This window comes from Varanus komodoensis, unplaced genomic scaffold (assembly GCF_004798865.1).
Source record: "Varanus komodoensis strain SLA01 unplaced genomic scaffold, ASM479886v1 scaffold81, whole genome shotgun sequence".
NCBI classification, from domain to species: domain Eukaryota; kingdom Metazoa; phylum Chordata; class Lepidosauria; order Squamata; family Varanidae; genus Varanus; species Varanus komodoensis.
The window spans coordinates 1,872,183-1,899,312 of NW_025336495.1; the positions used below are offsets into that span (position 1 = coordinate 1,872,183).

Below are 27,130 nucleotides of genomic sequence, written 5' to 3' on the forward strand. Positions count from 1 at the left end.
TTGGATTAGAGAGCCCTTACAAAAGCGGGCACCTTCAGATGCAGGACTATCCTCTCTAAAATGGGCATTTGGCCACCCTGCAAGAAGGAAAACAGGGCCGTGCCCTATTGCTTTGCTATTGGAAGTGGGATGTTTGCATGTGTTCAAATTGCAAGCCACGGGCCGGCTTTTTAGAGGGGAGGAAGCAGGATCCGTCCTGTGTAACGTTTCTTTTAAGGATTGTTTGTTACACAAACTTGGGCGGGATCCTCTCCCCTGCCCTGTTTTATTTCTTGCTCTCTCTCGAAAGGCACGGCAATGCTTCCCGCCGCCCACGCAGCGCTATTTCCCCTCGTCGATGGACGTATGGAAGTCACCTTCACATGCACCTCTGATTACGCATCCTGTCCATGCGCTTCTTCCCCTGCAGGAATTCTTAGCAGGAATCTGCAGGATGCCATGTAGGAGTGGCCCCAACTTAGACCTCTGCAAGGTTAGACCTTCAGAAGGTACTTTCTGGGGCCTGGCTACAAGCCCGGGAGCAGCGCTGCATGCGTGCCCATCATCCTGTCCCCGACCCGACCTGCAGCGCGCGGTGGATCCACGGGACGGGCACTCCCAAGCAAGCAGGAACGGGAGTGAAGCCTCTCTCCAGCACACAAGCAACTAATCCACAGCTGGGGCAGGGCCCCGGCCTCCTCGAGAAGTTTTTGACTACAGCCCCCATCATCCCCAATCAAGGGGTGGGCTTAAGGGGCTGGAGTTCACAATACCTGCTGGGTGGCGGGTTGCCCCTGCCTAAACGGCGCGCTAACCCAGCTCAGGGCCCTCCGGGCGGGCCGGACGCCAACTCCCAGCATGCTGAACCGGGCCCACCCGAGGGCGCCACGTTGCCGGAGGCCTGCCCAGGGCACGGTCGCTCTGGAGAGGGCGTGGTTTCGCCCCGGTCCCGCTGCGTAGGGGGGCTTGGGAAGGCGAAGGCGGAGCCGGGGGCGGGGCGGGGCCGTCGCACGTGCGTGCGTGGCCGCTTCCCACTGCGCGTGCGTCGCTCGCGCGAGGGACGTACCCGGATTGAGAGAGGGGCTCTGCCGCGGCGGAGGGCCGGGCGCGAGGCCGAGGTAGGGCCTGGGCCGCGGGGAGGGGCGGGGAGGAGAGCCGGGAGGGCGCGCGAGGCTGGTCCCCTGAGCCCCGCCCAGGCCCACCGGGAGGGGCACGTCTGCCTGCCCCCCCCCGCCGCTGGCAGCACCGACCGCGCGTGCTGTGTCCCGCTGCGACCGCTCCGGGACTTGCCCTCATGAGGACTAGTCCCTTGCCGCGCCTTTAGGGCCAGGGCTCAGGCTGTAGGCCCTGCTCGCTCGCAGAAAGCTCAGTCCCTGGAGCCCAGCTCCAACCCCTGGAGAGTCGTTGCTGCTAGTCCATGTCAAACACTGGGACAGGTGGACCACAGTCCTGGCTCACTGTTTGACAGCTCGTAGTCTTCTCTATTCAGTACTTAACTCACAAGCATGAGGACTAGAATCTTACTGGTTTTTGGCATGACTTGGTGTAGAGCGCCTGCTTTGCGTGCAGAAGGATCGGGCAGTACAAGGCAGCTTCTGCTGCCGCCTTGTTGCTGTGATTGTACAAACCGCAAAAGACCACGAATCTTTTGCAACAGTGGCTTGCCCACACATGGGACATGGATGCAACAGTGCTCTCTGGCCCATGTTCCCCAGCAGCTGGTGCAGGTAGGCAACCTGATGCCTCCTGAATGTGTTGGACTCCAGTTCCCAGCATCCCCCTCACCAGCATGCTAATAGGTATAGTCTATTGGGAGGGAGCAGGGCTGAATTATTTTGTAGCTCAGTGGCGAGCAACCTTGTTGGACTCAGATTTGCATAATCTCTCATCAGTTTACTGATCACTGGGACTGATGGGGTTGTAATCCAAAGTTTCTGCAAGATGCCAGGTTAGTGTTTACAGTTTGTGTGTCAGAGAGAGGCTTAAAGGCTGGACCTGGTGACTTGGGAGCAACCTTGTAGGGCTTCCTTCTGAGGAAACACACACGGATCCTACTGCAAGGCTGCAGATTGGGGTTGGGGAGAGGATAATGGGTGTTTGTGCACTGTTACCCCCTTCCTTGAAAGAGGGGGCGTCCCCCAGGAATGCTCTGTTTGCATTATTGCGTATGCCAACCTCAGTGCATGGGTGTAATGTGGACGGAAATGACTATTCTGCTTATCTGGACTAAGCAGCCTGCCTGAAGAGGAAGCAGTCGTGCAGCTCTGGGGTCGGTTGTCCAGGAGCTCACCGGGCAGGCAGCTTCCCTTTGAGGGCTCTTTGGCTTTAGACTGGGCTTGGGCCGGAGAGCCCTTCGGGGGCAGGACTGCCCTCTGAAAACGGCCTCCCAAGTCCAGCGCACTGACTTGGGGAAGAGACACATCCCAGGGCCTCTTTAAAGCTTAAGGTTAAGACCTTTTTATTTAATCAATATTTTAACAAGTTTTAATATTGAATTTTATTATCATATTTTAATGGCAGCCAGAGTGGGTTGTTAATTTATTTATGTTATACTTTTATGTATATCTATTTTATTTGTGTAAGCCGTCCTGAGGCTCTCGCAAAGGACGGCATACAAATATCTTAAATAAACAAATAAAAAATAAAGCTACCTCACTGGTTTATTCAACCTGCGCCTTGTTCTTCCCCAAGGAAATGGTGCTTGCGGTGGCTGGCATTCATGGGCATTTCAAAAATCAGTTAAGAATTAGTCGCACAAGAACTCCGCAAGGTGGGTTAAGCTGAGGCCCAGTGACGCGACCAAAGCGCTTCATGAATGAGTGCGTGGCCATGACTCTGGGCCTCCTTGTTTACCACCAGGCTGGCGTTCAACTGCTGCACTTTGGTTGAGTCATGGCCCCTGCACGTCTTGGTCCTTCTAGTGTTACTCAGGGCATGCTGCCTCCACTTTCTCGTGGTTGGTGCAATGGACTAATAGTGCTTCCTTCTGTGGAACTGAACTCTTTCCCCTTTTGCTCTTCTCTCCTGCACAGCGCCAATTAAACTGGGAAAGCTGCATGTATTTTCTTCCTGAGGCACAGCTCCTTCAGGTAGCCAGGGCCCTTGGCCGAAGGAAGAAACTGGTCACTCAAGCTTACCCTGTCGTCCGCGCCAGAAACAACAGGGCCTTTCCTGGGTGCGCCTGGCTGTGGAAAGGCGCTCCCCTGCCTTTGGCTGCCCGGTGGTGCTGGCCGTGGGCCAGTGGCTCGGCTTCTGCACCGCTTCGGCACCTCTCGCACCCAGAGCCACCGAGCCCCACCTCCACGATGGCAGAGCAGCGCTACTGCGTGGACTACGCCAAGCGCGGCACGGCCGGCTGCAAGAAGTGCAAGGAGAAGATCCTCAAGGGCCTGGTGCGCATCGGCAAGGTCGTGCCCAACCCGTTCACGGAGTCCGGCGGAGACATGAAGGAGTGGTACCACGTCAAGTGCATATTTGAGAAACTGGAAAGGGCCCGGGCCACGACCAAGAAGATTGAGGACATCATGGACCTGGAAGGCTGGGAGGAACTGCAGGATGCTGAAAAAGAGCTGGTAAACCAACACATCTCAGGTGAGCTGTGGGGCAGGGGTGGCTTTTCAGAGCATTTGCCTGGGATCAGACCCTGGATCAGCCTTCTTGGGACACAAGACAGCCTCTCCCCATTTTTAAAGATCTTCCCCCTCCCTCTTAGTGCACCCCGTTCAGTCTGTGACTGGCCCCAAGTCGCCCAGAGTGCTCCATGGCTGTGCGGGAACCAGAACGCAGATTGCCTGAGTCCCAGCCCCTCTCTCCTAACCACAGCCCCACATGGGTCTTTAAGCGAGGAAAAGCCTACAAAACAGGTGTGCTTTCAGGAAGCACCTGACACATGCTGCATGAGGCCAAATGGCACACGGTGGGATTTCTAAAGGGCAGGTACCAGTTCCGAGACCCCCACTGCTGGGTGCCCACAAAACTCTTTCTGGAGTCCAGGTGTGCCCCACAGCCCTTCAGTCCTGACCATGTAACTCTTGACTTTCCTAGACCTGACTTCGAAAGCTGTGAGCACGCCCAAGAAAAAGGTGGTCGTCCAGGCAAAGCTTTCTCCTGGGGGACAGATCACCTCTCCCAAGAAGATGCCAGGGGCCCCTTCGGATCCATCACCAAAGAAATTTTCAGGGTTTACAGGTGTGTGAGAAACTGCGTGTGACATTTTGCTGCAGGTTCAGCTCAGTCGTGATGGGGCAGGGGGGTGGAGGTGAGAATCCAGCCCGAGTGAGCGGTGGGTCGGATGTGAAGGGAATACACAAAGGATCCATTCAGTCAGGGCAGGCAGCAGCCTTGGCTAAGTCTCCGCATCGGTCCGTCTGTCTCATCCTCCTTTTTAAAATGCGTTTGTAGCCAGCCTCTGTTACAGCAGCCTTCCCCAGCCTGGTGCCCTCCAGATGTTTTGGACTTCAGCTCCCACCAGCCTCAGACATTAGGGATTGCTGGAAATTGTTGTCCGGAACATCTGAGAGTCACCAGCTTTGGAGATGCCACATTCCCTCAACCCGTGGAAACAAACTACCTTCTGTTTCTCTCTCTCTTAAACCCAGGCTCTCTCGTTTTGCCTGCTCCCTCTGTGAGCCTTGTTTTTAGGGACATGGGGCCTCAAGGGCAGGGCAAGGAAAATTCCTAGGAACTCCCTTACATTATTCTTGACACTCAGAGTAAAATAATCCCAGGGAGAAGGACTAGCAGAGCCCCTTGTCTCACCTTTTCCCCATCTGTTGCCTTCTAGTTGTGGTCTCAGATGTCTGCAGGCCACTGTGTTGCCAGAAGCAGGAATGAGCACTGGTTTGGCAGGGAATGCCCTGGGGCAAGGCCTCAGCCAGTGGCGTCTTCCACTGACCTCCTTTTGTTTGTACAGCAAAGCCTGGCAGTTCAGAAGACGCAGCCCCCAGCGTGCCCCACAAGCCAAGCTTGTCCACCGAGAAGTGCGACCCAAAGCACAAGGACTGTCTGCTGCGGGAGTTCAGGAAGCTGTGCGCCATGGTGGCAGATAAGCCCAGCTACAACGTTAAAACCCAGATTATCCAGGACTTTCTGCAGAAGGGAAGCAATGGAGGTACGTTTTTGGTCTTTCTCCCTCCTCCTGTCCTTATTGTTTTGCATTGTATTGTGTGTCTATATCCCTGCAACCCTGGCCTGGCCTTTTCCAGCCAGATCTAAGACCTGCAGTGCCCAGAGCGTGGCCAAACACACCTGGAGGGCACAAGCTGGGGGAGACTGGCCTAGGCTTTCAAGGGTGCAGCTTGATCATAAAGTAATAAATGGTTGACCTTTGCTTTAAATTGGAGGGTAACCCCAGAGGAGTCCGTGCTGTGGGCGTATTGACAGATGGAGCTTGACTTGGCACCACAGATGCCTTTCTTCTTACCCACCAGCACATGGCAAACCTTCACTCTTACTGGGTCCATTGATGCGTATTTTCAGAACAGTTTCAACAGCTAGGAATACGTGGCTGAAAGCAGGTTACTGAAATTCAGTGGGAAGAAAGAAATAGGCCAAGCCTGCGTTTCTGTACAGGAAGGGAAATAAACAACTTGGTTGCACATTTAGATGGAAATGAGACGTACAATGCTCAATGTATTCCAGCCAGCCTGGTGTTAGAAATTTAGCTGAACCCAACTGCACTAATAAGCCATGACTCATGAAGCACAAACAACCCATGAAGAAACCCGTGGTTTGTTGCTGGGTTGCACACTGTGGGTTTGCTGCTCAGGCAGCACGAAAATGCACGTTTGAACAACGGCCCGTGCTCAGCCCAGGAGTGTGCTTGACCCAGTGCTGGAGGGAAGGGTGGCCTCTGTCTGCTCACACGTGATGCAGGTCTTGGCTTGTTCCAGACGCCTTTCGTGGGGACCTCTACCTGACCGTGAAGCTGCTGCTGCCAGGAGTCGTTAAGAGTGTCTATAACTTGAATGACAAGCAGATCGTCAAGCTCTTTAGTAGGATATTCAGCTGCAGCCAGGAAGACATGGTCCGTGACTTGGAGCAGGTCGGTACAGAGGCTGCAGGTGCTGGCATCAGCCCCGTGCATGTTGAGGCAGGAAGCCAGCAATGCTGGGAGTGGTGGGGCTTCTCACTATATGAGCGTGAATGCCAGTGCATCTTCCATTTATGTGCGCGCTGCCATTGGAGATGGCCGATGGCACCTTCTGGAAGGAAAAAAGCCCTTCCTCTTTGCCCTCTGCATGCGCTCCAGGCGGTCTCTTGCTTGCTGTGCTCCCTGTGGCCCCTGCACCCCGCGAAGCGCTTGCCTGGGTTCCCAAGCAGCACAAGGGGTCCTCTTGTTTCGCTGCAGGCGAACAACTGCCACGGAGAGGGCCTTGCCGGCACGTCCACTTCCTTGATGGCCTTTTCCAAGGAGGACACAGTTCCAGGCTTGTCTCCCATTGGTGGCAGCCAGTCAGACGGCCAGCTGGGCGGGCGTGGGAATGGCTTCTTCCAGAGGCTGTGGACAAGCTGGCATGGCAGGCAGCATTGGGCACCTGGAGCTGCCTGCTGTGACGCGCCCCCTGCCACCCCGGGCACCGTCCCTGGGGGTGACTCTGCCCCTTTCCTCGAGGGGGGCTGCCCTGCGGTGGCGCCGGTGCTAGGGCAGGCCTGCGACTCTGCCCTTCAGCCTGGTAGTCTACCCACGTTGCATGGACTGTGCCTGGTTGAGGAAGGCTGCAGGCTTCAGCCCCAAGGACATAGTCAAATAAGCACAATTAATGCATTTTGAAAACGCCAAGGGAGAAACTTGCATGCCTGCCAAGTTTCAGCCGCTTGGATCTTGGCCCTGGGGCAGCGATGGAGAGGCAGACAGACGGCTGGTTTCGTTACTATGAATGAAACCAAAGCGGAGGTTCATGCTTAGCAGCATCAACCTGTGAGCGTGCCAGTCCACAGTCCTCGGTGGATCACAGTTTTTGCTTTTTGCCAGGGTGATGTTTCTGAGACAGTGCGGCTCTTTTTTGAGCAAAGCCAATCGTGCCCTCCCGCGGCCAAGAGCCTTTTGACGATCCAGGAAGTCGAAGAGTTCCTAGCGCGGCTCTCCAGACTCTCCAAAGAGGACGATCAGCAAAGTCTGCTGCAAGAGCTGGCAAAAAGGTTGGTCGTGAGAAAAAAGGGAAGTCCGGGGAGCAACAGCGGAGCTTAGTGTGCCGTGACATATATAGAGCCAGGAGCTATACTCATTTGCTTCCAGAGAAGCGGTAATTCGTAAGTCAGCTTAACATGGGAAAAGCGGGAGAAGAAGTAGGAACTCTCCCCCGCTCCCAACCATCAACTTTTCTGCCTGTTTGGGCCTTACCGTCCGCACTGCTGGACAGAGCCTGGGCCAAACCTTGACTCCTGAGCAAGTTCGCATGGGAGAAAGCGTCCCCTTGTTTCCAGAAGCATACAGGGAGGCCACCAGGGTCTTCGCATAGGCTGGACGGGTGGACCTCACTAACAGCTGAAGCACCGCATTCTGCACCAACGCATGTTTCTGACCTCCTTTAAGGCATCGTCCAGGGTCGTGTTTCTGAAGTCTAGCATGTTCGCTTCAGTTTTCTTCCGGAACGCCCCGGCCAGGTGCCTTGCCACATTCCTTTCTGAAGCACACACTGCTGGCGTGCTCGTGCCTCTGACTGCTTGCCGGGTCCTGCAGGCAGGACTGCCAGCTGCTTGGCAGCAGTTCTTGCTTTGTGCATCGTTTCTTGGTGCCGTCATCACATTTAGCAGAGCCAAGTTACTCAAGCCACGTTTTTTCCTTATTTTCATTAAAAAGGAGTAAGATAGAAGAGGAGAAAAGAAAAAAATGTAAGAAAAAGAATACTCGGGGATATTACACAAATACAGTATACAATATTGACGTCTGAAAAATTCACAAAAAAGCAAAAATGTCTATCTCTTCTGCCTACAGTTAAGTCAACCAGTTCTTAATTAAGAGGTTTTACTACCACTCTGTACGACTCTGGTGCACCCGCAATTGGAGTATTGTGCTCAGTTTTGGGCCCCTCATTACAGGAAGGATATAGCCAGGTTGGAATCAGTGCAGCGCAGGGCCACAAGGTTGGTGGCCGGTTTGCAGGGGATGGGGTATGAGGCGAGACTGAGGGAACTGGGTCTCTTCAGCCTGGAGAAGAGGAGACTCAGAGGGGATCTGTTGGCGACATGCAGGTATGTGAGGGGGTGTCACACGGAGGTGGGGAGAGACCTGTTCTCCCCTGCAGAGGAAGGCAGGATGCGCTCCAAGGGAGCGAAGCTCAGGGAATCAAGGTTGCATTTATATGCCAGGAAGCACTTCCTGACAGTTGGGACCCCGAGGGTATGAAATGGGCTTCCACGAGAGGTCGTTGAGGCCCCATTGGTGCGGGTGTTCAAAGATTGGCTGGACATGCACACGGTGGGCATGTCAGGAGCGGAGCCGGCTGGTGCCGGAGGACAGAGTAGATGGCTGGGAGGCCCCTTCTGACTTGCTCTGTTTCTATGTTAATTAAGACAAGTAAGCAAATTATTCCAGTATATAGGTCTTTAAACCAAGTAATTGTTCAGTCTTTACAAACTAATTATAAATACCATCTTTAGCATTAAGATGAAGCTCACTGATATTTTGACAAGTTCGGTTTTCTTGAATATCAATTAAATTGCTTCCTTGAAGAAGGAATACGTAATTACTTTTGGACTGAAGAATCTATTACAAAAGATTTGACACCAAATAATAGCCATGAATGTAGAGATGATTTAATAAAAATTTGGCATTCCATGAGAATAAGAATCAGTCTTCCAATTTCTCCTGTGATGCCTCCAATAGAAGCATATTATAGAAAATATTTAAGGAAGAACAATGATTTTATAACACACAGAGACAAGGTTGACCAACAAGGACGAATCAAGCTTGACAAGAACGAAAAGATGAAGGGAAAAATATACAATGACTTATTTCTATCAGCTGGTTTCAAGAATGGAAAAGGAAATACAGCTAGGAAAAGGTTCATGATAGATCCAAAGGATTTTGAAATTATGATTAAACATAAAAGACCACCTGTTGGGACAAATCTATAAACAATTGCTGTAATTTGATACTGAAACTTACAAGTTAAACCATGTATGATAAGTTGGATGCAGAATTTTGAAGAAGGAATACCTGCTAATGGGATGTCTTATGGATGAAGGATATAATATAAAATATAATTTACAGCCAGTCAAGCATCAAGAGAAAACTGGTATTAAATGGGGGCAGGGGATTGGTGGTCTGTTACCCCCGAGAGATGTTCAGAAAATGGATTATGGATAATGTAAAGAAGTAGATGGGACTTTTTAACCATTTGTGGTGGACATTCCAAAATTAGAAGATTTTGGAAACAGAAACATGGAAATGCAAAAAAAATCTTCAACTAAATTTTCCTTTGATGCTGTCAAATATTATACTTTGGAAGTATTATCTTCCGAAGAGCATGCTAGAGTTGTTGCTGTTAAATACAACAGCAGCAAGAGTTGCAGTTCCATCAAAGCGGAAAGCAGAAGACTGCCCAACTACCAAAGAAGGAAAAAAGAGCTAGGGGAGTGTGCAGTTACGGTGAAATTAGCCAATTCTATAAATAGAAACAGAGAAACTGAGCTAGTCAGAAGGGGCATCCAGGGCCATCTAGTCTGACCCCCTGCTCTCGCCAGCTCCACTCATGACATGCCAAAGAATTTAATGAAAAATGGGAAGTTTCTGATGAGCCGCATTTTAAGGTGTTGAAGGTGTGTGGCAAGAGTGCCAGGGGCTTGATTCATTTTGTTTTCTCACACAGAGGTGTTGCTCCTGCTCAGATTTGGAATGACTGGCATAAAGATGCCGATGCGGATGACTGTGTGCCCCCAGAATGCCCCCTGCACTCCCTGCCCACCTGATCTCGATTCCTTCAGTGCAAGGTTGCATGCTGTAAATTAAAGTGCCCAACCCGCACCTGTGCTCTCTCGTTCCTTCCTAGTCACTTTGCTTTGCTTTGCTTTGCTTTGCTTTCCTCCTGTCGGCTTTCCGGGAAAGGAAAGCTTTGCAACCAGCCGTGCTCACCGCGGCAGTGCCTTTAAGAACGGGCAGGTTCCCCATTCCCCACGAAGGCCGCCATTTTGTGAGAGCTCTCAAAATCACAAGGATGCCTGCTGACCCCAGAAGTCCATGATCCCTGGTGTGCCCAACCGCTAGGCTAACCTCCTCCATCCTGGCCCCTTCCTAATACAGTCCCCATTATCCACAGACAACCTGGCCGTTGGTAGGGATGAAACCAAAAAGCTGCTTGTAACTAGGTGACAGACACATCTTCTTTCTGTCTGTCTGTCATAAGCCGTCCGTGCAGAGAGGGCAAAGCTACAGGAGGACTTCAGAGGAATTGTTCCCGGTGTTCGGTGCAATGCATTTCCTTGCAGGACAAACCTTCCAGCTCTGTCTGGCTCCACCTGGTGCTCCCCAGGTGTGTTGGCCTGCCAGGTTGGCAAAGGCAGCAGTTCATCAAGCCCAATTCTTGCCGTTTGTTTGTTTGTTTGTTTGTTTACTGGTTTACTTGATTTGGCGCTGGTTTACTTTGTTTACTGGTTTATCTGATTTCATGGGAAGATGTCCTTTGGGCCCTGGTCCTCCATATAAATAGCCTCTTTCTTTTCAGGTGCACCGGCAATGACTTGAAATGCATCATCAGGCTGATTAAACACGATCTGAAAATGAACGCCGGTGCAAAACATGTGTAAGTTTCGTGTAAGCAAGGAGGCATTTCCATACTGAATGCCAAATGCTGAAAACATCGATGTAAAAAAACCCCCATGTGTATCTTGGGAGCAGCTTTTGTAACACAGCCTCTGAGAATGTAATACATTTCTATATTGCCCAATTCCAAAAATCTGAGCAGTTTACCAAAAAAAGCATTAAAATAAAATATAAAACATTTAAAACTATGTACATAGAAAAACAACTAAAATCACTAGAGAGGTGTGTCCCTTTTCCTCTTGGTTCTAAAATTGTTGCTAAAAATTAGGTATAGAGGACCATAGAACTGCTACAGATGAGAAGAATTCCCAGAATAACTAAATATGTGTTTAAGGGTACAATCTGGTACACACTTAGAAAGCAGAAAGGCCTACAACTCCCCTGCCCAGCCCCTTTTCTGTCTAAACAGGCCTTGAGCTGCTTCCTGCCTTTTCCAACTCAAAGCCTCCAGTTCTGTTTGCAGCATCAAATGAAGGGGGTTGTAGCCCCCAAAACCTGATAGTACCTTATTAAGAAAACCCCTGGCCTCAACATTCAGGGCTTCCTTTGCCCATTAGTTTCTGGCGCTTCCCTGCCACCACAGGTGGAGGGGGCACCCGGTCGGGCTGCTTGAAGGAGGCCAGGCGAAGCCGTGAGGGAGCGGTCCGGACATGGGCACCGGCAACTCCAGGGCTGTGGCTGAAGGGCACGTGGTCCCCGCCACGCGGAGGGCGGTGCTGTCCCAGCCCAGCTGCGCCGAGTGGCCGCACCTCGTTCAGCACAAGCAGCCCGTGGAGGGAGGGAGTCCGCTCGTGAGCCGTGCCTTGTTCGCGGGCAGCGGATCACAGGTGCGGCCACGTCTGGGGTCAGACGAGCCCGCATTTCAGCAGGCCCCCACGGCGGCGGGGCAGCCCGTGCTCGACCCACACGTCACTCGTGCGGGCAGCTTCCTGTCGCTGCCCACTGCGGCCTTTCGGCAGCCGGATCCTGCCCACCCTTGGGCCCGTACCTCCGGCAGCTTCCGCCGCCAGGCATGGTCTCTCCTCAGCTGTGCCGGCCTCGCCAGAGAGGCTCGGGCATTGGCGGTGTCGGAACCGGAGGACGCGGCTGCCTTTGGGCTTGGCCCGGGGCGGCAGCTGGCTCCGGGCGCAGCACTGAGGCTGCCCTGCGGGGCCTCCTCCCAGCAGAGGGCATGCGCACGGCCCGATCCCTCCCGGGGATGCGTGGAGCGTGCAGTGCTGCGCCACTTCCCCTGCTCCAGGCCCCACGCGCCGATCTTCACGCTCCTCTCCCCACGGGCGCTCCCTGAAGCAGGACCCTGCTCGTAGCGCGTGGCAGTGAGAGCCATTTGACGGCTGACGGAACCGCCTCGTGCTGCCTTGTTGTGGCATCTCCTCGTATTGGGCTGGTGGGTTTCCCCGCAGCATCTCTCCAGCCACTTTGGGATACCGAAGCTGGACGGAAGGGCCCTTTGGTCTGGTCTTCGCATTACGGGGGTGTTAATTATTTTGACAGTTTGGAGAGGGATTGAAGGAGCTTCTTCTCGAAAAGCAGGTGGAACGTACTTGCTGGAGCCTCCTGCTGCTCTTCAGGAAGGGGCCACCACTCCGGCATGCCTTAAACCAGTTTTTCCCAACCAGAGAATCAATCCCGGTGGGGATGGGTGTCGGTTCCCCTGAACCCCAGCCAGCATGGTCAGCAGCGAAGGATGATGGGGCTTGCAATGGGTGGAGGCAATTACCTGTTTTAAAGAATGTTCCCTTGTGTTTTCCTCCTGCCCAGGCTAGACGCTTTAGACCCCAATGCTTACGAGGCCTTCAAAGCGTCCCGCAACCTCCATGACGTGGTGGAGAGGGTGCTGCGGAACCAGCAGGAAGCCCAGAAGGTGCCAGGCCTGAAGAGAACCCTCAGTGTTCAGGCCTCGCTGATGACGCCCGTGCAGCCCATGCTGGTAAGCACGTCCCCGCTGGGCAACAGGGCCTTCTCAGCTGCAGCCCCCAGATTTTAGAGCTGCCTCCAACCAGCTTGCCTGGCTGCATCTGGCAGCCTTTGGTCTCTTAGCAAAGACTGCTCTTTTCACACACACTTTATATCCCCTTTGAGTTGTTGTCTTCACCCTTCTCCCCCTGCCCCCAGATCTGTCCTTGGTATTAGAGATGTTGGAGAAATACGCAGGCAATTCAGACAGGTAGCATTTCTGTAAATTCTGCAGCCATTCAGCTTTTTCCAAATCATGCAGACTGGTTCTTTACTTTCAGAGAGGCTTCCCACAAGCACAGATTTACAATCAAATAGAAAAATCAGGTCCCATCAGGGAGCAGATGGCTGAGCAAATGATGCCCAGCAGCCTGCAGAATCCGGGTGGAAGGGAACCTGTGCCTCCCTGCTTGGTATTGACTTAAAATTACTTTTCAGATGGCCTTCCAAAAACTGCTGTCCTCCAGGGTTGTTGCACTGCAACCCCCATCATCCTGAGCCAGCGGCAGTGCTGGCGGGAGACGGTGCAAGCTGTAGTTTGCGGCACTACAGGAAGAGGAGATCATCCTGTCTTAGGCAGGCTTAGTCGAGCAGCGGGAGATTTTGCAAGCTCTGAAGTGGGGCATTTCCCCCCCACCACCCCGCTCCCTCTTTGCTTCCTTAAGGCTGAAGCCTGCAAGTCGATTGAGTTCGCCATGAGGAAGTGTCCCAACGGGATGTACGCAGAGATCAAGTACGACGGGGAGCGCGTCCAGGTGCACAAGAAGGGCGACCACTTCAGCTATTTCAGCCGCAGCTTGAAGTCCGTCCTTCCCCACAAGGTGAGCCCTGAGGCCCCCTCCCGCCCTCCCTCCCGAGGCCTTCAGGAAGCCGTCCTGGGCACGTGCGGACAGGAAGAGGCCCTGCAGCCCTTTGCGGCTGGGCAGCAGAGAAGCCCATGCCTGAGGCGTGCTGGGAGCCGCCCGAGCCGTCCAGGCGCCCCCTTTTGCTCTCCGCGTGGCTCGCCCGCTTCCCAGCTCGCGCTCTGGGACTCACGGGGTTTGGCTGCTGTGCCCACGGCTTGGCTTGCTGCTTTGCTGCTGCTGCCATCGTTTCTGGTGGGGAGCTGCTCCGTTGGGGAGCAAGCAAACATTCAGAAATGAGAGGAAGGGGAGCTCCTCGCAAAGAGGGGATAAGGCGGGAAGCCCGCGGGCGTCATCAGGAGCCGTGTGTGTGGTTTTCCATACCAGGTAGCCCACTTCAAGGACTTCATCCCCAGGGCTTTCCCGGGAGGACACAGCATGATCCTGGATGCCGAAGTCTTGCTGATCGACACCAGAAGCAGCAAGCCGCTGCCTTTCGGGACGCTTGGGGTGCATAAGGTAGGTGCAGCCATCCTTCTCCCCTCCTGGTCGGGTGTTTTCCTGGCCCTCCCAAATTCCTTTAAGGAGCCCCTCGTGGCAGCCGAGATGGCTGCAAAACAGGCTTCCGTTGGGGCTGGAAACGCCAGGCGCGGAGGAGCTGCTTGGTCTTCTGGGCATCAGCCACCGCCTCTGCCCTCTCCTCGCTCGCCTGGGCATCCCGCATCCTTTGCCACGCCTCCCGTGGCAGCCGCGAGGTGGAGGTGCCCAAGCAGGCCCTCCAATTGCGGGTGAGCCCGTGGCCCCACACGGGTGCTCGCCCTGGATTGGCCCAGGCTTCCCCCGATCTGGCACCCCCTAAGATGTGTTGGACTGCAACTCTTACCGGCCCCAGCCTGCATGGCCTGTCACAACAAGGCTGATGGGAATTGTAGTCCAAGATATCTGCAGGGCGCCAAGTTGCCTGCCCTTGCATGCTGTGAAGAAAGTAGCTAGGAGGGGGGTCTCCTGCCTGAGAGAGAGGAATAGACAGAAAGACTTTCGTTGTCACGCAGTCGCTCGTTAAGGATGTGATGGCCGCAGGGTCAGGTGGTGGAAAGAGGGTTTGGCGAGCACGTGGAGGAAGAGGGTTGGACCAGGCCGGAGAACTAGCAGCAGATGCCAGAGGCCCCCTACCTTTGTGCCCGTTTGGTGGCTCGCCTGGGGCACATGGTGGGCTGCTGTGGGAGCGAAGGGACCCCGCTGGGCAGAAAGAAGCCACCTTGCGCTGAATCAGGCCCTCGCTCAGCCGGCCCGGCTTCGTTGACGTGGGCCCTGAGTGCCCAGGCGTGGCAGCTGCCGTCTCCGCCATGCCATGAAAGGCCGCCCACATGGGTGGCAATGGCTCCTGGTGAAGCAGTGGCCAGAAGGGCGAACACATCATGGTGATGTCTCACTTTAAGGCAGGCTCCAAACTTGTTCCTGCCAGAGGGCCAGATTGCACTTCTGAGAGGCTCTTGGGGGCCCAAACCGCCAAATGCCGCCATCCATTAGGTCTCATTCAGGTTTGTTTGCCGGTAGCTCAGCCTTTGGTGAAGCAGCTCGGCCTTTAAACAAAATGTGCTCAGCAGCCTGGAGACCTCCAACCAGCTGGCGATCGGCCGACGGGGGTCGGGGACCCTTTGCAGGGCTGGGTTTGACCCCGGACCTGAGGCTCTGCTCATGTGCTTGGGTTTTTCACTGGGGCCAGGCTCTGCCCCGCAGCTCGACTCCTCGCTCATCCCCACGGAGAGCCCACCCCGCTTTCCCGTTGCCGAGCACCGAGTGCAGTGGCTTCCGTGTGTCCCCTTGCAGAAAGCCGCCTTCCAGGACGCCAATGTCTGCCTCTTCGTCTTTGACTGCATCTACTTCAACGACGTCAGCCTGATGGACAGGTGGGGGCGCTGCCGTGCGTGTGCACGTGTGTCCGCCTGCCCCGCAGGGTGCCAGGCGGAGCACTGAGAATGTGGGGGTCGCAAGCCACGGCGGCATCCTTCCCCAGCCCGGCAAGGAGCTGCGAGGTCCCCGTGGCCTGGACCTGTACGTTCACACCGAGCAGGAGGAGCGCTGCCGGCAAAGCCCAGCCTGACCGAGGCCCCAGACGCTCCAAGAACCCTGGATCCCTCGAGCCGGAGGGGCTGCGGTGTCCTTCCCTGCTCGGTGCAGGCCTTGCGTCCAGCGGCCGGGGGACGGCTGCCCACTGCTGGAGTGCCTCTGCGGGCAGAGGTGCGCCCCTTCCCCCCGAGGGAGCTCCCTTACTCGGCTGCGCTCAGCCCCAGCAAACGTCTCCCGTGCTGCCTTCCTGGAACTCGGGCCTGGCATTCCCTGTCTGGCAGTCGTCTGGCTGCGGCCCTGCTCAGCATGGCTTCCGTTGAGGCGGTTGAGTCTTCTCGGGGCAGTGTCCCCATTGCCTTCCATCCTTCTTCCTGTGGCCGTTCTAGTCTCCAGATCATCTCCGCTGCCCTTCTCTGAACTCATTCCATTTTATCCGACTCCTCAACACGTGTCCAAAACCTGGTGCTCAGGGTGAGGTCTGCCCAGCACAGAGTCGAGTAGAATACATGGCGAGGGCCAGGCGGGGTGGAGATGGGCAGGCCAAGCTCTGGGCGAGACCCAGAGTCCGCTCAAACAGCGTGTTTCGGCTCCGGGTGGGGCACAGGAAGCGGCAGAAGGGAAGGGGGCAAACCCCACCCTGGGCAGGCTCGCTCTCCCGAAAGAGGCCGCGTGATGCAACGGAATGCCCCCTTTGTCCGGTCTGACCAGAGGGGGCGGCTCGATGGGATTAGAGCAGTTTTGCGGATCGGAGCTAGCGGAGGGGCGCGGGGTGTTGCATCGGCACGAGGTGGCCCGCCCGACACCGCCTGTTCAACACTTGCCACGACTGGGCAGGCCAGGCCTGGGCGGTCGCTGCATCCCAGGCCGCATCGCATGGATTCCGAGCCTGGGTGGGAAAGGGAATGGCAGGGCACGGAGGCCCCAGGAAGCCTCTGGGGGCAGCCTTGCCCGGCCCCTCCCTCCCTCCCTCCCTTCCGATGTGTCAGACTGCAGGGAGGGCACCGAGGCACGGAGGACGGCCTTGCAGCTTCTCCACAGGGCAGAGCTGCCTCAGGAGCCCGCTCAGGGGTTCTCCCCCCCCCCCCCCCACTCTCTGTCCCTTTCCCTAGGCCTCTCTGTGAGCGCCGCAAGTTCCTCCACGACAACATGGTGGAAATCCCGAACCGGATCCTCTTCTCCGAGATGAAGCACGTCACGGTGGGTGCCATGTTCGGCCGGCTCCGGGGTGGCTCAGAGGAGCTGGCCGCTGTCCGGGTGGAGGGCTGCACGCCCTTGCCCCCCCCCCCCCACGGAAGGATGTGCTTGGGGCTGTTGGGGTGGCCGTGTCCTCCTGCCGTGGTGACAGAGCGGGGCGAGGGTGCGGCTCCCAGGCCCCGCATCCGGGCTGGCCTGCCCAGCGTAAGCTCAGCCGTGCTTAGCCGCCGGTCGATGGAGAAGCAGCAGGACAGGAGGGGCCAGGGAGGGGGGCGAAGTTCCTGGCATCCCCTGTTAAGAGGGGCATCTTGCATGGCAGAGCTGGGGAAAGGGTGGGTGGGCTGCTGCTGACCCTCTGCCAGCGAGACCCCTCATTGGGCTCAGAATAAGGCCTCTGGGGGCGTGTCTGCTTTGCTGCCGACGGTCCTGGGTCTCCAGCCGAAAGGAGCAAAAAGCTTTGGGGACGGGCCTTTCTCTCCGCTGCGGCCCTGGAGAGCTGCTTGCAGCTGGACACGAGGCCCGAGCGGTGAGTCCCAGGCATCGGTGTTCGCCTGCCCGGTTTACCGAACCCATGGGGCAGTGTGGGCCCCACGCTGCTGAGGGCCTCTTCCCGCCCATTGTGCTCCCACTGCGCCCGGCTGCCCCTGCTCCTCAGCCTCTCCTCGCACCACGGTCACCGCAGCACCTGCCGCCCTTCCGTCTCAGCGGGTCTGTTGTTTGAGGCAGAGCGAGACGGACTGAAGAAGCAGGTTGCGGGGGGAGCACCTTGGCTTCTCTCCATGGCCCCCACTGGGGGGTGGGCCCTCAGCCGTGTCAGCCCCGATGCTCGGGCCGCAGGGCACACGTGTGTGTCCGCAGTGGGCTGTGCGGAAGGCGCCTCCAACAGCCTTCCATGCAACCCAGAGCCCCCCGTCTGGGATTCCTGGCTGACCCGGCAGTGCAGCCGGGTCGAGACGAAATGGAAGTTTCTGGTCTGGGGAAGTGACGCTGTTCCCCCGTGGCCCATAGAAACCCATTTATTTGCACTCTGTGAACCTTCCTCGGGCTGCCGCAGATGAAATCCTCGGCTGGACCTGAATCTCGGCCCTTCTGTTGCTAACCTGGTGATCTCCTCTCTCTTTCAGAAAGCTTCAGACCTCGCCGATATGATCAACCGGGTCATCCGTGAAGGGCTGGAGGGTTTGGTGCTGAAAGACATAAAGGCAAGCAGGTTTCTGTTGTTTTTTTTTGAGGTGCTCGCTTGCTCCACATGGCTGTGGAAATGGAAAAAAATCAGCTAGCGATTCTGGCCGCACCCACCCCTCCTGCCGCAGCACGGTAGCAAGCCCTGGCCGTGCCCTTTGTGTGTGCGTGTGCATGAAGCATCGGGACTGGCAGCTGGAGGACCTTTGGTTTTGTTTTCATGGGGCTGCCTGGCTGTGGACACGCCGTGCTGCAGGCAGAGGAAGCTGGACTGACACCCTTTTTGATGCTTCTCTCCTCCTCCCTGTTTGTTTGCACAGAGCACCTACGAGCCAGGAAAACGCCACTGGCTCAAAGTGAAAAAAGATTACCTGAACGAGGGAGCAATGGCCGACACGGCCGACCTGGTGGTGTTGGGGGCATTCTATGGGCAAGGCAGCAAAGGTGAGTCTCTGGAAGTAACACGCCGGTCACTGGAGGGCTCTCTGGGTATCGATTCGGAACCTCGGCAGTCGCCGTATCCCAGGTGAGAGCAGCTTGCCATGGGCCTTTGCCTACCATGAATTTGTTAAGGTTGGCTTTTTAAAGATCCAGGGTACACATTTGGCTACATTCAGTTTTAGTTTCCCTCATGATTGAGAATTCTGGTGAGGCACAGTCACGTTCCCCCAGAGTTCCTGTAGCTGCCACTTGGTCCACAAGGTCTTCCCCGTTGCTTAGGATCAGGTTGAGTAAAGCTGCACCTCTCATTCCTCCTCCTCCTTTCTGCCGGAGGACGTTCTCAGCAACACCTGCCAGGAATCTCTTAAAGGGGCCATGCTTGGCTCAGGGAAATTGCAGTCCCCCATAATGACGATTTCCACACTCAGAATACCTCTTCTGAAGCTCTGTTACTGATGAACATTGGTTTAAGCTGCGTGATGCAGAATTCTTTACATTTCTGGATCACCATCATTGTGGCTTGGGCCCCACTCACCAGCGGAATAGGGCCTCTGAGCGCTTCCCTACGTGGAAATCAGCCCTCTGGCTGAGAAGAGCTCCCTCCCTGCTCCCGATGGCAGGGAGTCCCCGGGATTTCACGCAGGGGTCTCACCCAGTCCCACCGGAAAGTGTCGAACCTTTTGTGTTCTGCCCATGAGCTCGCCTAAGCGAGATGGCTGGGAAGGAGCTGTTTGGCCCGGGCAGGTGATAACAGCTCTTCCTGGGGGTGGCATGTGTCAGTTCCCCCGCAGCCCCACGAGGCTGCCGTTTCTGCCAGGCCTGCCTGCCTGATGGAGGCCGGAGGTGTCTGAAAGGCTGGCACAGGGCCGTGGCACGCGCAAGCAGCCGAGGGAGGCAGCGTGTGGGTGGGGCGTGAAGAGGGTGGCCCACCTGCAGAAATGCCTGTGGGGATCGTCAGAGCAAAGGGTCCTCGGGGGTAGCCTTGGCCCTCCCCCCTAGGGTGGTTGCGGGGGGGAAAGCAGAGCAGAGGGGGCAGTGTACAGGGCCTGGACCTCCCTGGAGGAAGCCCGCCTGCTAATTCCCCTGGGGCAGAGTTCCCCAACCTGGGGTCTGCCAGTTGCAAAGGTCGGGAGACCCTTTGCAACTTTGCTGACCGCTGGCTGGGGCTGATGGGTGTTCCTCTCGAACCCTCAGTGGGCACCAGGTTTGGAAAGGCCAATCTAGACAGACGGCATGACACATCTGGTAGAAAATTCTCAAGAGCCGCAAACCTCTCTGTTCCCCCTCCAGGCGGGATGATGTCCATCTTTCTCATGGGCTGCTATGATCCCGACAGCCAGAGGTGGTGCACCGTGACCAAATGCTCTGGGGGGCACGACGACGCCACCCTCGCCCGGCTGCAGAAGGAACTGGACATGGTGAAAATCAGCAAGGTGAGGAGATCAGCAGCAGATCGGTCACTTGAGGCTCCGTCGCGTGTGACTCGGCCAGAAACTGCCCTGAAACCTTACAGCTTTCCACACTCCATGGCGAGCCAGGGAGCCTGCTGGGAGTTGTAGGATTTTTCTCTCTAAACACATACGGGATGGGGTGCTCATTTTATTTGTCCTTCCTTTTTTCCCTCCAAGGAGCCCAAGGCAGCATGCATGATTCTCCTCCTTTCCTTTTAGTCCTCACAGCAACCCTGCAAGGTAGGTTAGGCTGATACAGAAGCAGTTCCAAGGTCGCCCTGCGCGCCTCCTGGCCAAGTGGGGACTCGAACCAGAGGCTCGCCCCTCCCTTTGCTTCCAGAGCTGCCCGGTCCTCTCCCTTCTTAGCACGAGGGGTTGCTATTTATGTATTTATTTATTCCTCAAGGGCTTTTTAACCATTGTGTCACATAATAAATAATGCATTGCAGCAGCATTACAGGCAGGAGCGCATGCCCACACGGCATCCGCTCTGAGTGAGTGCAGGAGTGGGCCTCGCTGTTTCCTGCTGAGGGTCACATCCATACCCTGCTGTTTTCCTCTTGCGAGGAATCAAGCGCAGCTCTGGGGGCCAAACCATGTGGTACCTCAGTCGACGGACTCCAGGCGAGGACCACTGGGCGGGGTTTGGTGTGAGGATCAGATGGAGAGGAGGAGAACCTGGTGAGCTGCCTGGGGTGTCATCCTGCAGCCAAGGGGGTGCCGCTGCGGGACCTTCCCGCTGGTTTCTGCCCCCACCAAACTTTGCGTGAAGGTGGAGGAAACAAGTTGATCAGAGCTGCGGTTGGGAAAGGTGCCTACTTGAAATTATTCTTCAGTCACCTTGAAGAATACAGTCTTCTTACAGTGGCATATAAAAGTAAAGCCACAGGAATATATATTTAGGCAGTATATATGCAATACAATAGTATAAGATTTATGTAAAAATCATCAACGCCAGGGGTTGGGGACTGTGGAGGTTGTGCCCAGTGCTGCGTTGGCTGGCCCTGATTGAAGGCTGGCCCTGGCCAGGTGAGTGGCTGGGGCCCCTGCCCAGCTCTCGGAAGGCCACTGGTTCAGACCCCTGAAGGCTGTGGCTGCCCCGGATCCCCAGCGCTGCGAAGGGGCCTTCGGGCCTGGCCAAAGGGCTGAGACGCTTGGCTGCTCGAGGGCAGCAGGCTGTCCCCCCACAGGTCCTCGGGTGTTTTGGGACCAGTTCTGGCTTGAGCGACTGCTCGGTAGTCCGGGGTACGCAACAGAGATGCCATGCCGCCAGCCTGCCCTGACAGTAGCTCTCTGCCTCCTTCCTAGGATCCCAGTAAAATTCCAGGATGGCTTAAGATAAACAAGAATTACTACCCAGACTTCATTGTTCCAGACCCAAAGGTAAGCCACCAGGTGTGCAGGAGGAATACCTCTGCCGCGAAGCTGCTGGGACTAGCACCGGGCTCTCCCATGGGGTGGGGGCGGGGGGTGCCATATGCAGTCTGGGCGTCCCTGCTGCTGCGGGATGCTGAAGCGAAGCAGACGTGGAACTGGAGCAGGTCTTTCCTGAGCAGGCCCTAGCGCAGCTTAATCCATACACGCTTGTGCTTCTTCATTCATTGGTTAATTTTCTGTATTGTCCACCATAGCCAGAGCCCTCTGGGTGGTTTGCTAAGATAAAAACCATTAAAAAAGAATGTAATAGAATACAGACAAGTCACATGCAGAAATACAAACCACTTCAAAGCCAACAAAAATCCCAAGGCCTGCTAAAATTCCGTGTAATACTTGAGCGTGAACGAAAATCCGGAGCCGACATCTGAGAGAGGGCACTGTTGGCAGCAGGCGTGCCTCCCTGGAAGCGCACTGCACGGCTGGGGGCCACCGCCGGAAGGCCCTCTTCCTCTTGCTGGCTTCCAGGCTTCCTGCAAAGGGCCTCAGGCGGTGCTCGCACGGCGGGTGGCAGGTTTTTGTGGGCAGTCCTGAGCCTGGCGCCTTGAATTGGGCTGGGAAGCATCCAGGCATGTGGCGCAGGCAGGCCAGGATTGCTAACCGTCTGGTCGCCAGTTTGCACAAGCTGCAGCTGCTGAGCTGTCTTCAAGGAGCCCCACACGGCTCCGCGGCCCCTCTCAGATCTTCTGACCCTGCCAGTAGGAGACGTCCACACGGGAAGATCTGGAGCAGGGGGAAAGCCTGCAGAGTGAGGCTGGATTTGTGTGCTAAACAATCCAAAGCACCAGCGCCCGGTTTAACTGATGTGCATCGACTTCCAAGCTCATCCTTGTAGCCATGAGGACTAGAAGCTTTCTCTAAAACGTTTGAGAGGCACAAAAACGGCGGCCGGGGTTGCCAAAACACCAAATCCCATTCCAGCTTCAGGACTCCGCCAGTCTGACCACCTGGCATTCAGCAACTGGCTCGCACTGAGCTGGCTGAACCTTTCCTTAGGCTGCGCCAGTGTGGGAGATCACAGGTGCCGAGTTCTCCAAAGCAGAGGCCCACACCGCCGACGGGATCTCCATCCGCTTCCCCCGCTGCACGCGCATCCGAGACGACAAAGACTGGACAACGGCCACCACCCTCCCACAGCTCAGGGTGAGTTGGCCACTTCTGGCATCCTGGTTGCAGCGGGCATCACCCGCTCCTCGCTTCCAGCAGAAAGGGGCTTCCGGAGCAGGGAACGGGCGTGTGGCCCTTCTCCTGGCTGGACAGCCATCCGTCGGGAATGCCTGAACGTGGAGGCCTGCCTTGAGCAGGCAGGTCGCCCTAATGGCCTCACCAGCCCCTTCCAGTTCTCCTGCTTTGTGGCTCTTTATCCTAACCCATGAAGGGAGCCCACAACTTGTGACCCGAGAGTGTGTCTCTCGGTTGCATTCAGGCGGCGTGATGATGCACATCTCGACAACAGCCCATGCTCAGCTGTTAGGGATCTTTCAAATGTTTAGCAGGAGATAAATGGGCCGGATAAACCCCGTCAGTGCTTAACAGCAGCCCCAGTGAAAGTACAATTTGGAAACCCAGGACCCACACATGGAGTGGGGGAGAGAAGACTGCTCGGGGCAGCAAATGAAGTGTGCCGCTCTCCCCCAAGAATCTGCTGCCGCTTGGCTTGCCTTGGGTGGCAAAGATAGACAAGCAGCCTAGCCGGTTTTGAGCCACAGCTCCCATAAGCCCCAAGCAGAGTCAGTAGCCAGGGATTGTGGTGGTGGTAGTCCAGAGCACCCGGCAGGCGCCTGGTTGTGGGTGCTGGATGATCCCCAGCCCTCTGAGAACTGCTTGTTGCCAGGTTGACTGGCCAGGAATGATGGGAACTGTAGTCTGAAGCGTGCCAGGACGGGGACAAGCACTCCGGGGACCATGGCAGAGGGTGGCCCCTTGCATCCCTGGACAGGGGCCACGAGGAAGGAAGGGCTGGGTGCTCCCACTGGCTGCGAGGCCATTTCAGCCGGAATTTCTCTGGGAGCAGAAGCTGTACCAGCTGTCCAAAGAGCGGTCCGACTTGATCGTGGCGGCCACGGAGGACGACGCTTCCACCCCCAGCAGCAGTGGGGAGAACGAGGGGCAGGGTGGGCCGCCCACCCCACACAAGGCTGCAAAGGGACCCCCGAGCAAGTCACCTGCAAAGGCCAAGAAGCCTGAAGGTGAGGTGGCAGGAGGGGCACCTGGGGCCAGCGCTGGGGGGGGGGAGGGGGGCAGAAATCCCCATGTGGGTGGGGTTTTACAAGTGACCGGCTCTCCCAGCATGCAGAGGAATCGTCTTGCGAGTTCTGCAGGATGGAGAAGCACTTGTGAGCCTTCGCTTCTGCCTGCCTTCTGCTCTGCGCAGGACATCCGTGATCCTCTAGCTTTGGAGAGTTGGGAATTGCTACATTGGATTGTGCTATTAAATATTTTATTTAGTATTTTAAAGCATTTTTTCTTGCCAAACCTCTTGACTGGGATTGGCTCCGACCATTTTTGTTGCCCATTGTTGTTTACAAAAGCAACCCTTTTCTCCCTGCGCATCCTAAATCACTGAAGCTGAGATCTTTTTAGCCAGCAAACCAGCTGAAAGATTCCCACTGAAGAAAGCAGAGGAGAAGCGAGGAGAGAAGAGGAAAGCAGCTGAGCTGGAGGAAGACAAGCGAAAGGTAAGAGACAGCCCCAGATCTTGCAAAATACTGCAGAGTCTGAGAACAAAACTCCCTTGTTTCCATGTTGGGCATCTGTGCACAAACATTACTTTTGTAGGCGTCATCAGATCTTGCAGTCTGATTTGTAGGGTTTTTAAAAAACTAGGGTGGAGATGCTAGAAGAAGGCTGGGCAGCCTTGTGTGATCCTTAGATTACGTCCCCTATAATCTTTGGCTTTTGGCAGATGGATATTGTAGTCTAAGAACTGCTTAGAGATGTCCAAGCATGCCCAGTGGCATATAAATGTTAGTTGTTTTAGTTAATAAACAATTAGTGTTTATTAAATACACCCTAGCACAAGCATGAGGAACACCTGCTTTTGCCTTAGACCAACACATGGAAGTATCTTGCTGGGGAAGCGTGCGTCACGGACACACTCTCCCTCTGGCAGCTCCTTGGAGGGGAGGCAGTTCAGCGGTGTCTGGCCATGAAAACCCAGTGGAACTGCTCACTCAGAAGGCAGTCTCGCTCAGGTTGCCTGACGCGGTGGAGCGAAGGAGTCCGGCTTCTGGAAGCGGAATGTAGAACTAGATCAGCCTTTCCTGGCCAGCCTGGCCCTCGCGCAAGGGCTGTGCCAGAGAGGCCTTTGGCCTGATCCAGCAGTGTGCTGGACTGGATGCGGCTAGCTCCTCAGTGCAGTGGCTGTTTTTCTTGCAGAGGTGGCAGATCCGAGCAATAGCGGGCAGGTAACTTTCTCGTGCAGAGGCAGGCACTGAGGGCGGCAGGCTGCATTCAAGCGCTAGCCCGGTCTCCAGCGTGCCAGCACGGCAAGCAGCTATTAAAAGACTCACGTGGAACAAACAGGTTGTCTTAGTCTTACTTGTCACCTGGAAAAGCTGGCTGGACCAGTTCTCTTCCGCACCGTGTGCCATAAACTCATTTAACCTACCTGAGAGCACCATTCTTCCTTCCTGAGCTGCCCGGAACTGGCCTGGTGGGGAATCTGCTGGAAGACTTTAAGAAACTGCCCAAGTATGTGCGGGGTGTTATCAACCACTTTGAGGGACAGAACATTTTAAAGTACAGACATTCATCCTGTCTCAAGTGTGGCTGTTTTCTTTGCTGCTGGTTTTCTTTATCCTACATATTTATCGACCAAGTCCCAGTGTGCCCCAAGCGAAAGAGCGAACATTTCCAGAGAAACTTTATGCTGTTTCAATATGCGTAGAACTGCATCCTTAAATTCTAGTAGTCTCTGGGCAAACATACACCTATGCTTTTGACACTTCCTTGCTCTTTCTTCCTCCTTAAAAAAATGTCCTTTTGACTCCTCTGTTGAGAATGTCCCCCATTATCGCATTTCAGCTGGATGCAGAATGGTGCACTCATTTTCCCTGCTCTGTAAGGGCTGCAACGGATGTAGTCATCCGAGTTTGTGGCTTTAGCCATGAATAGTGTTGCAGACTAGCCAACAGAACAGTGGCTTGTTTTCTTTCATCCTGGTTTGTTCCTCTTTCCCCCTTTGCTTCTGACCTTCTGGCTGCTTTTGCTGGGCTGCTCCAGCTGCACAAAGAAACCATGGTTCTGGGTTAAGACACAAAAAGCCCACGTCTAGACAGACCTGGTTTCATATGGTCTCTGTGTCTTGTTGCATGGAGGGACTTGGAGACAATGACAAGCCACGATTTCAAAAAATCACAACCACAACTACAGTTACCTGTGAACCAGACCAGGGGCTTTTGCCCTCTTAATGTGAGCCCCTTAAACCTTTCCTCCTTTTCAGGGCATCTCACAAGCAAGCAAAACCTCACATCCCTATCGTTCCCTTGTTTTTCTGCTGTTTGTCCAACAACAGATGCTGCTGGACATATTCACTGGGGTGAAGCTGTATCTGCCTCCTTCAGTGGAGGGCTTCAGCAAAATTAGGCGGTACTTCATAGCCTACGACGGAGACCTGGTCCAAGAATTTGATACTGCCTCCGCAACACACGTGATGGGGGATGTGGAAGAGAACCTCATGGCCAAGCAGGTCTCCCCCGACTGGATCTGGGAGTGCATTCGGAAACGGAGGCTGGTCGCCCCTCCCTAGGTCATACATGGCCTAGTGCACGGGCCCAGGATACCGCTCGGCTCTTCTTAACTAGTCTCAGTAGCATCCAAGACCGTGTGGACCACGTATTTTTTGGAGAAATCAACATCTCTGGAATGAAATTCATACCTATGAACGACCCATATGGGAATCAGTGAACTGACATGAAGATTAACTTAATTGCACCACTGCTAGATTGCGCTGCTGTTCATGTTTTAATAAATAGGGACAATACGCTTGCAAAACCCACCTCCCGGCATGATGTCTGGGCTGCTCCAGAGCACGTATCAAGTGCCAGGTGCTCAGGAAGCAAGTGCCCTGCAGCTCATCGCTTGAACCCTGAGCCGTTCCCGATTACCAGGCGCCTGTAGCCTGTCAAAATAAGCCGGTCTAGCATTTAAATCAACCTTTTTGCATTTGGCTCATAGAAAAGACCTTTAATGCCTGGCTCCATCAGATGATTACCACTTGCCTGTATTCAGGTGCTTCTGAAACACAGAATTGCCTTGCTCAGAGCAGCTGTGCAGCTTTCCATTAGTTCTGTGCACCGGGTAAGAGGCCCACCACTGCAGATAAATCTCAGCTCCAGGAGGGGCTAACCCCACATTCTCCCAATCGTGCCATTATGGCACGGTCCATGCTGCTTTCCATCTCCAGGGCAAAAAGCCATCGCAGCAGGAACCGAAGACGGAGCTGCCTCTGTTTCAGGGCCGTACGCAAGACCAGCAGCCAGCTTCAGTTTGCGTGCCTGAGATGGGCGAGATGAGATCTCGGCCGATCTGGTGCGAGGCAGGAAGATGGGTGGGGCAGGGAAAGTGGGCACGGCGTGTCAAGCATGCAGACAGCGGCCTTGGCCTGCGCAGCGCCCTCCGGATACCCTGCGCTTCAGTGGGGTGCCAGCTTTTGTCTTGTCCTAATTCGAGTAGCCTTGAGGAGCAGAAGCGCTTGTCTCCCTTCTCCAGCAACACCACCACAGACCCAAGCCGCAGGCTTCCCAGAGCAGGTACCCTCTTAACCCCAAGGGCCAAACTTAGAGTGAGTCGGGGGAGCCTCCTGGACCATCTAGTCT

General features: G+C 55.3%; 1 protein-coding gene across 2 annotated transcripts; it reads left to right on the forward strand.

The window, feature by feature from the left end:
- Positions 1-1,031: 1,031 nt before the first annotated feature.
- LIG3 (DNA ligase 3) lies at positions 1,032-26,306 on the forward strand. Of its 2 annotated transcripts, none has more exons than XM_044456041.1 (20): positions 1,032-1,097; positions 3,012-3,570; positions 4,024-4,167; positions 4,892-5,089; positions 5,871-6,022; positions 6,953-7,119; positions 10,644-10,721; positions 12,503-12,671; positions 13,363-13,518; positions 13,927-14,058; positions 15,370-15,449; positions 16,719-16,806; positions 17,928-18,005; positions 18,306-18,429; positions 19,717-19,859; positions 21,186-21,260; positions 22,308-22,454; positions 23,326-23,500; positions 23,880-23,989; positions 25,828-26,306. In XM_044456041.1, exons 2-20 carry the CDS (start codon positions 3,036-3,038, stop codon positions 26,059-26,061), a joined length of 2,985 nt encoding a protein of 994 aa, XP_044311976.1. In that variant the 5' UTR covers positions 1,032-1,097; positions 3,012-3,035; the 3' UTR covers positions 26,062-26,306. The 2 variants fall into 2 exon arrangements, with proteins under 2 accessions (XP_044311976.1, XP_044311977.1); XM_044456042.1 differs by lacking the exon at positions 1,032-1,097 and adding an exon at positions 2,690-2,749 and having other exon boundaries at positions 23,895-23,989.
- The last annotated feature ends 824 nt before the right edge of the window (positions 26,307-27,130 follow it).

Coding starts and splice junctions, on each gene's coding strand:
- LIG3 (XM_044456041.1), top strand. CDS start 3,036: ATGTATTTTCTTCCTGAGGCACAGCTCCTTCAGGTAGCCAGGGCCCTT. Junction 18,430..19,716: donor CTATGGGCAAGGCAGCAAAG/GTGAGTCTCTGG, acceptor TTCCCCCTCCAG/GCGGGATGATGTCCATCTTT. Junction 22,455..23,325: donor CCACCCTCCCACAGCTCAGG/GTGAGTTGGCCA, acceptor CTCTGGGAGCAG/AAGCTGTACCAGCTGTCCAA.